Source organism: Choloepus didactylus, chromosome 2 (assembly GCF_015220235.1).
Source record: "Choloepus didactylus isolate mChoDid1 chromosome 2, mChoDid1.pri, whole genome shotgun sequence".
NCBI lineage: Eukaryota > Metazoa > Chordata > Mammalia > Pilosa > Megalonychidae > Choloepus > Choloepus didactylus.
This window is the reverse complement of record NC_051308.1, coordinates 126077617-126086999: the sequence shown is the minus strand read 5'-3', so window position 1 is coordinate 126086999 and position 9383 is coordinate 126077617. Positions and strand designations below refer to the sequence as shown.

General features: G+C 46.1%; 1 protein-coding gene across 3 annotated transcripts in view; it reads right to left on the bottom strand.

The window, feature by feature from the left end:
* Nucleotides 1-635: 635 nt before the first annotated feature.
* The window catches only part of SYT6 (synaptotagmin 6), a 62442-nt gene continuing 53694 nt past the window's right edge, over nt 636-9383 (bottom strand). Inside the window, exons 6-7 of one of the 3 annotated variants that reach the window (XM_037826315.1) lie at nt 8725-8854; nt 636-3375 (exon numbers count right to left, since the gene is read on the bottom strand). In XM_037826315.1, the coding sequence (XP_037682243.1) occupies nt 3304-3375; nt 8725-8854 (202 nt within the window). In that variant the 3' untranslated portion in view covers nt 636-3303. Of the gene's footprint in view, nt 3376-7185; nt 7476-8703; nt 8855-9383 lie in introns of those variants that run through there. The other 2 variants (XM_037826316.1, XM_037826314.1) reach the window with 2 other exon arrangements.

Here is a 9383-nt window from a genome sequence, read left to right as displayed (position 1 = left end):
ATAAGGAAGCCACATCTTCAGGCAGCAGAGTGCTTCTCTCAGCAGTTCAGTTCCCCCAGCATCTCACTGTGGAGTGTCGGTAATTTAGATGCAGATGTGCAGGAACGGCTAGTACCTTCTCCTCTCCTCTCTATGGGCTGCCTTCTAAATTAATTAAGAGCTGGGGGTGAGCAGAGAGGATATTCTATTAAGCTAGAATGTTCTTTTTTTAATTTTTGAGACTGCAATAGGATTTTCCCACCACTGTGCCAAGTTTTGTTTTATGAGAGCTAGCAGGTTTCCTCTCCTGGTGGGTGAAAGCATCATACTTTCCAGAGATAAGTGTGACCCACTTCCCTTGAGAAGCTTCAGCATCTGGAGGGGCTGCTCGTTGAGCTGAACAGCTGAGGAAACAGCCAAGCCATGCACACCAAATGCTGTGCAAGCCACGAGCCTGACAAAACACGGGTGGATTTGCAGCCTCCTGGGGCATGCAGGTATTCCTTCTTCAGAATGAAAAATAAACAAGCCCTTCTGTTGTACCTCTGATAGAAGGGAAGTCATCTGGGTGAAACAAAGATTACAAACAAAAGCTTTGCAGTGTCCGGTGCACGTGCTGACCGCTAAACCTCAGGAACATAAAATGACAAGAGAACTAAGCAAGAGACAGAGATTTAATTGAATAAAAACTCCAAGCTGTGACAGGGGTGGGAAGACAAGAAGCAGTAATTAACAACATAATATTTTAAATGACAATGCAATTAATTAACATCCTGGGTAAGCAGGGAGGAGGGAGGGCATCTTTCAGTCCAGAAACATAGCCGAGTAAAGAAGGAAACTTCGTGTCTTTTAAAAAACATCTATTGTGAGTAGTCCTAGTTATGGCGACTTGGGCAAAGCTCACAACGACCCCAGGGGCTTCTCATGCCAGAGGAAGCCAGCAAATGAATCACCTTTGTATGTCACTTTATTCTCATCTGGGAAGGAGAAATATTGGGCTAGATAATGAAGACGATTTCATTAGTGCTTCAGGCTGAGAACTAGCTTCCCGGTGGCTCCGGGGCTGCGGCGCCAGGAGCTAAAAGCCTCCCAAGGGTGGGCTCCCATGCCTGTAGAAATTTACCGAGACTGCAGGAGCTGCAATAGTGGCAGTTGGTTAGGGGGCTGACCATAATCTGCTCAGGAAACGATTTTCTGAAACCGTTTGGGCTACTTACTCACGGGAGATAGCTGCTTGGATATAAGGGGACTGTCGAGAGCAATAACCACCCTATGATTCAAACTGAGAACACTCCTTTCTCCAAAAGGTTGGGATGGCTCATCTCCACCTGCCGAAAGGTATAAAGATGACAGCTGGATGCTCATTCTGAGCTCACTTCCAGAAGGACCCCTCACACTAATGTCTGATCTCCTTGTGACTGAAGAAACTGAACTGGCCCCTTCGCAGTTGCAGGACCCCCAGCATCTGCTCAGTGACCGAGATGGCCAAGATGAGGCATCAAGCCAGAGTCAAGAAACAGAATGAAGTTCATCTCCTTGTGACCTCGGGTTTTTCCCTCATTCTCAAGTGAGCATCCAGCCGCAGGGCTGCCTGGCCATGCTCTATCAGCCACAAGACATTTGCAGAGAAAAATTACTTTTCACATCAGCCCCTGGCCTATGGCTCAGTCCAGGGTGAAGTTTTGGGGTTATCTACATATAATTTTCTGAGTTGAAAACTTCTTTTGCCACAATACCCTGTTACCTCGTGATAGATCTGGTCTGTTGTAAGACTAGAAAATACTACCCAAAGTTATATCAGTAGAGATTATCAGTGATAATCTGCCTGAAAATGAGAGTTTTTTTATGGAGTGGCTGCTCCTATAGAATGTGACACATATAAAGAAAAAGACACAAGATTGGTGAGTAGCTTTTATGTTCTTGACCCTCCACTGCTGAGAGAAAGGGTTCTTCAGCAGACACATCTCCTGGGAGTCATACACACACTTCTGGAAATTGACACTGTTTAGTCACAAGTTGAAGTGGAAACACACCTCCATGCACTTACCAGGGTTATACAAACTAAGACTGAGCAAATCAACCTTGTTATGGGGGTAGGTAGGAAGGCCACTATTAAGTCAACAGAATTGTGCTATTACAATACAGAATCGTTTAAACTTTTTCTTTTCCTAAGGTGAATTTGGCCTAAAGTAGAGATCTAAAGGAAAAAAAAAAGATCCACTAACACTGAAACAAAGAACACTGAAGTACTTAGTAATTATAGAACCAAAGTTCAAGGTGACTACTGTCCCAGAGTCAATAGGGCTGAAATAGGCGTAAGCTGCCTTGGTTGCAGTCAAGAAGATTCTCTTCATAAGCAAGATGGGCTCAAACTGTTACTTGGATTTTGAAACTACCCATTCTGAAAAGAACATTTTATCTAGGGTTTTGTTTGATTTGTTTAGGCATTTTAAACAGCTGCTTGATACTTCATGGAATTATAAAGCTATGTGTAACACAGAAATCATTTTGCAACATATGTGCCTCTCTTTCTTTACAATGGTTATTTTTGAGAACAAAGATCCTGTTTTCAAACAAATGTGATCATTAACGGTGGAGTGTCAGAAAACATACAGCATGTTTAGTTTCAGCAGAATCATTCCTAAAGAAAATGACTAAGTTCCCATGAGGAATCAATACATTTTCAATTCATGAGGAAAGCAAATGAGGAAAGGGAACAAGGAACCCTGCCCAACCAGCTGAAGGTTCACAAACAGCTCAAAGTGCTTGTGATTGCAACATGGGGCCAGGAGCCCACGTCTTGGTTTATGTCACACCAGTGAAGAGCTTCAAAGAGTCATAATCAGCCTCAGAAAGGCCCTTGGATTTGCACCATCCCTGCAGGACACTGGAAATGTAGCCAAAGCTCCATCCTCTTCCTTCTGCAGGATCAGGGAGCTTGGTAAAGACACAAAATTTCAGAAACTTGATCCACCTCCCCGGAAAAGTCTGCTATTTTACACTGTATTTTATAGAACCAACTTCTGGGCTCTCCACTCATCATTTTATCCTACTATATTTTTTTCCTCTTCTTTTCTTGACAGCAGATCCATAAAAAGTGAAAAACCACAAAAACATCACCTTGGGAGACAGAAAAGACTAAGACAGAACCAACTACATGACAAGTGTCTCGGCCTTAACCTACAGAGGATGGTTAAGACCCTGGAGTGAGAGACTTGCAGCTGCCGCTGCTGCCGCTGCTACTGCACGACATTGTGTTTAGACTGTTGAACAAGTGCGAAAAGAACGTTGCTGAGTCCCATTTGTGTTGCTCGGCCATGCGGCTCATGGTGTTGGAGGTGGTTTTGGAGAAGGGCACGAGCTTTCGCTGTCGAAGCTGGCAGCTCGGCCCTGCCACTGCGGAGAGGAGAAAGCCGATCATTGAATGCTGAGGGAATTTATATTACAACCTCCAAAACTTATCTGGCTCGTGCACTGAATTCACCTTTCCCAGCTTCTTGTAAGCTTTCTTGATTTTTGCTGTCAGCCATGCAAAAACTTAAGGAAAACATCTTTAGACTTTCCAGTTTTGGAATGTCTGATTTTTAAAGACCTACTCCAGAGATAAGTAAAGCTTTCTTCACTGAGTGGAGTGAGTGTGTGTGTGGGTGCATGTGCATGCATGCCTGTGTGTTTTAATGAGATGCTAAGGCTGGACCATTTCTGAGTGCTTCAGCCATTTTTCACACCGAAAATCAGATTACATTAGCAGTGAAAGAGGCAGTCTGCAGAGTGCACACTTACTGCCAAGAACCCATGATCATGAATTATTAGCAGTTTGTCTGGGAGCTGTTAGTACAGCTAAAAACCTGATATTGCTTTAGCTTTGGGCTCTCTTCCTCAATCTTAATGCTTCCTATGGGCTTTTGCACCCAACTTGTGAAGAGGTAGGGGGTGCAAGCAAGTGTCAGTCCCTTCCCCTTTCTGGCACCTCCAACCCCTTTCTTCTCTTCAGATCTCTTGGCTCACAGACTGTTTTCTCTCACTGTGATGGTAACCCTTCTGTGGGAGTGAGTGATGTCATGAGGCATAATGGACTGAAGGAGAGGATTGAGGATGAATGGACCTGTGTCTTGAGCAAGTCAACCCTTCTTAAATTGAAAAGCCAATCATAGCTAAAGTGGTGTCTTCTGGGCAAGTATCTGACCCACTGAATATTCTTGACTTGCCTGGGGGCTGTTTAACTTCAAAGCAAGTCAGTGTTCACTGCTCACCCATCCTTTTCGTGGGCTGAGGAGACCCAATACCCTCCCAGCTGCCTCCAGGAAAGGGCACCAGAGAGAGATTAGGTAAGTGGTTAGGATGACCTTCCTGAGCCCAAAGTGCAGCTCCTTCTGCTTCTCCTGAGCTTTAGGGGTCTCCATTGTGGAGTGATGGGGCCGAGCAGAGGCTGAAACAATGCAATTGTGTATAAATGGATGGGAGGACAGGTGGGGAGGATGCAGTCCCCCCTTAACACAGACATCTCTAGAGAGAGCTGAGCCACCTAAATAGACCATTTGCCAGCCAGCATCACCTATGGAATAGATGGGAAGCCCACAAAGCTGAGTAGAGACCCAGACCTACTGAACTAGCTTAACACTCCCAGTTCTGAGAGCCTGTGTTATCCTTCCCTTGGCTCCATAATTCATGGGATCCTTAGTACTTCCTGAACAACTTGAAGAGCTTTACCAATAACCAAGAGCTGGACAATCAGGGACAGTGATCACCATTGTGGGACGTAGACCTGAGCAATCTTAGCATGCCAGAACCTGATGAGAAAGCAAAGACTCAGAGAAGGCAAGCTATCGCTCAGTGTCACACAGCAAGCTGGGGGCAGAGCCAGGATCCAAAACCAAGTCTCCTAACTCTCAATTCAGTGCTCTTTCCATTCCATCCTGCTGTTATCTTAGCATCTGGCCACACTAGGGGAAGAAGAAGACACAAAATGTGATAACAAACCTAACCTCTGTGGGTCCACACCAGGTACTTACTCCTAACTCCGGGTGGCAGTCTCTCTGCTTGCAGCATCCACGAGAATGAAATCACAACCGAGGGTTTCCCTGGTGAAATATTTTAGATAAATAAATGCCTGGTTGCTGAGCCCATTGTGACTTCCGACTCAAGAGTTTCTTAACCAGAAGGTGACAGAAGACGATTACTAAGGCTTTTGTTTAACAGACCTTCATTTTCAGAGTTCTACTTTTTCTGTTACAACCTTTAATGTTGATGAAAGATACATTGTAATTACTGGCTCCTCCCCTGGGTAGGCATGCCACTTAAACAACCTGATTGATAGGCCAGGTCACAGAAGAGACAATGAAGTGGCAACACAGGGTACCTTCTTTTCCTTTATGTAACAGCCCAAAGTGTAGTCACACGGAGCTTAATTGTTTAGCAGGGACAAGGGAAGAAGGGACACTGGCTTCCCCGCTAGGCCCTGATTTCACCTATGAAGATAAACAAAGGGAGCAGATGGGGCTCGTGGACAATGGGAAGGAGAATGATGCCGGCAGGATTATCACAGTGGCTCTGACATAGCAGGGAACTGGTGCCGGGCACACAGGAAGATAATTGTTCCAGGGTGGCTGTGTTCCAGGAAAGGTCTTTTGTTGTTCTGAAACAGGTCACATTCCAACAGAGATCTCAAACCTCTGGTGGATGATCCAAACTTGGCCCTCCTAAGTAAAGACAGCTGGTCACTGGTCAACCTGGATTTTGTGTGTGTTGACGTCTATGACACACAACACCAGGCAGGAGTCCTGAGCGGGAAGAGGGCCGCAGCCACAGATGGGGAAGGGCACGAGCTATGGCTTAATTAATTTTTATTCAGGAGAAAATCCCAGCAGGGAAAAATGTCTTTTCAGTTAATTTGTTCCCCACAACCTCATTTTAAACTCCAAACAAGCAAGCAAGTATGGTGCTCTCTGTTCTCATTAATAAAAAAGGGATGATCACAGTGCTTGAAACTCCTCTTAGAAAGGTGCAGTATAAATACAGAGTGCTTTACAGATGCAAGGCCATTTATCTTCCTGGGAGCTGGAGAATAAGATTTTTCTCTGGATCAGACAAATGGGAGAAAAAAATTTCCAGGAGCAGAGCTCTTGCTCAATGTCCAGAACAGGACTGAAAAGAAGGCAGGTTGTGGGCTCTCAGGATGATTGAAAGGATATATGTTCAAGTATAATGCACCACATAAACACAAAGAGGGCTTAGATAATGTTATCTGCTTGGCGGTTAGACGCATTTTTTTTAAAGACACTTGAACTGTGGGTGTTCAGAATGTAGGCATTTTTTTTTTTTTTTTTTTTTTTTTTTACGAATTTGCACTGGTGAAATTCTAAGCTGCCAAGACGAATGTCATTTTCAGCTTCTTGATACAGAGAAATGATCAGCTGAGCAGCAAATGGTGGGAGAGTGAGTGGGGGAGGGAGTTGTCTCAGGCATTTGGTGTAAGAGGTCAAGAAAAGAGTAAACCCAAAGGATATGGATCAAGTTATTCTCTTTTTGTTTTCCATATACTGTAACTTTCCCTTTACTGTCTCATCAAATATTCATTTTCAAAAGCTTTACTTTATCTTTTATTCTTTTGCAGTCTAGAGGAGTGAGTTGGAGTTCTCAAAGAAATAGGACTTGAAATCAATTATTTGGCTTAATTAGTTGTATTCGTCATGAAGGAAAGTGATTCTGGGGCCAAGTCTCAACACCATCTCTGTGCTACTCAGCACTCCCAGTCCCAACTCCAGCCCCTGCTCTCTCATTTATTTCCAGTTTGCCATGGTCAGGCCAGTTTATTCAAGATTAGAAAGGCAGTCACAGTGCAAGGAGCAAGCAAATGCACCTAGTCATCATTTAGGGTCAGGGAGTCATAGAAAAGTAGAGAAGAGAAGGGATCATCTCACCTTAGAGATCATCTAGCCTACCCCCTCATGTTGCCAATGAGGAAACAGAAGACCAGAGTGGGACAGTGAATTGCCTGAGGACCCACAGCCTACCAGAGGGTCAGCCAGGTCTCTAGGCGTCTCCATTCCATGCCCTTGCCCCTACGCCATCCTAAACATTTTAGTATACTTATTCTACTCTTAAATATCACCAAAGGACTTAAAAAAAAAAAAAATAGAGGGTGGCACCCTTCCTGGGTGCTCAGTGAGGTGCCAGATGTTGTTTGCAGGTCCTCCAAGTCCTGCCAGTAGCTGCCTCCTGTGTAGGTGGAGGGTGGTCCGGTGTCCATCACCCACACGCTGCAGAGAGGGCCTCCTGGAAAAGAGCCTTTCCTACATGTGGGCAGAGGCACCCCAGCGGGAGGGGAGCCAGGGAGCTGAGAGACTGGTTCACTCATTAAAGCTCCACAGCTGTGGCAAAATCAAAGCAACCACCAGACAGAAACCTGAGGTCTCAGATCGACAGGAACTTTGCATCTGTGCCTTGGTCCTTGCTGCTGCCACACAGTATGAGAGCTCTGCGAAGCACACGTGCACCTGGGGAAGTGAGTCAATTAGCCTGGCTTCCCCAGGTGCTCTCTCTCTTGCCCCCACAAGATTCCATGTGTCCACCTCCTTCAGCTCTCCGTCTCTCCTGAGACCCCTGACACTGCTGGGAACAGGTGGAGATGGGCTCATCCACCCTGAGAAGGAAAGGGAGCCTGTGCTCCAATGGGTGTGCCGTCCACACCTCTTCTGCTTCACAGAGAGTGGGGAGGGGGTTGTTTTTAAGATGATTCTGCTCTACAGCTGAGGGCCATGTGGTGGAAGGGATGAAACTTTATTTTTCTTTTTAGTAGATTTTTCCAATATTACACAGCTATCTAGACTTACTAGGCTTGAAGGCTGTTAAAATGAGTGAACAATCTCAGGTTTTCTAAGCTATGGATGGGGGGATGAGATTGGTAAAAATGGGGTTTAAGGCTTGCCGGGTCACCCCCTCATCCCAATCCATTTGAGAAAAAGGAGTCCTGGGGACCACCAACGTGATAAATCACAGGATCCTAAAATGGTGGGGTTTGGGGGAGGGTAGGGCAGACTGTATATATCATTCACAGGATATTTTCTTTGCAATTGAGAAGAAAGAGATTGGCTCAAAGTTATGTAGCAAGTTGGGTGGGCCAGGATTGGAGCCCAAGTTCTTGGGACTCTAAACCCAGTGCTCTCTCTGTTTCATCTCTGTTAAACCAGTAAGTGTGTCACCGTGAGGCCACGCTACCTTCCCCAACAGTGGAAACCAACATTCATAAGAGGAGGCAACTTCTCTCTGTGCTCTGCACCCAAGCAGTGAAAACTAGCAAGTGGCTGACTGGCCTGAGCCTCAGAGAACTCACTGCTCCAACAGGGATAGAATTTCTTGCCAAGTTCTGATCTCACCCCACCTCTTGGGGCTTGCTCCTAAAGGAGGAACATGACCCAGGGGCTTTATGAAAGCACTCCGGGCTTGGTGTAGTGGAGCTGCTGGGCAGGCTTCTTCCAAGTTTCTTATTTTCCATTAAGGACTCAATTTTACTTTCAATATGCCCAACATCAGGGCTTTTTGTCAGGCAGCTCCCCACCTTCTCCCTCCATTTCCTGTCTGCTGGCCACACCCTGGGTGAGAAGCATGGGGCCTCCACTCCCCCCATCCCAGGAAAGGCTGAGAGTCTCGCAGAAGCCAATTGCCATTCTCCAGCCAACACAGCCATGCAGCAAACATGCTGGAGCCAAGCGTGACCTCACCCACCTCTTTGAAGGATTTCTTTACCTCCACCAAGGAGTGCCAGTGTGCGATGGGCTTCCGGGGGTACGCCAGCATCTCGTTCCAGTGGTCCCTGCCTAGGCCTTCGGCATTGATCCCCACGCGACAGACTCCTATGATCTCATTGTGGCCCACTCTGGGGGGAAACAGAGGGCCCAGCATTGGTGACCAGACATGTCTGCAGAAAGGGAGGTCCTGGGGCCCAGGACTCTACCCATTAGGTCCAAATCAGAACTCTGGGCTCTGAAGACGGATGCTTGGTAGGGCCTTGGAGGTCCAGCCTCCTTGGGTGGACATTGGACAGAGACAGATGAGCAAAAGGTTATAAACTTGCTTGGAATCTCAGGAAATGGTGGCCAGATGGCCTGACTTTGGGGGGTGGGAAAGTTTAAGTCTCTTCTTTTATTTCACTCAGCACATCACAAACTTGCTTAACACATCAGCCTTTGGAAATAAATCAACCTGCTTTGAGCAGCATTTCTCCATACCCCGGCGGCTGGGATGTGACTGAGTCACTCAGCAAGAACATCAATCATTACTCAAATACATTCACTAAGCACCTACTATGGCCAAGAACCTGTGCTAAAAGTCCAGGGTTAAAGCTCTACTGCATGGTTTCATTCTCTTTTACCTAAAGTGACAACTGGAGAGAAGGAGACATGGAG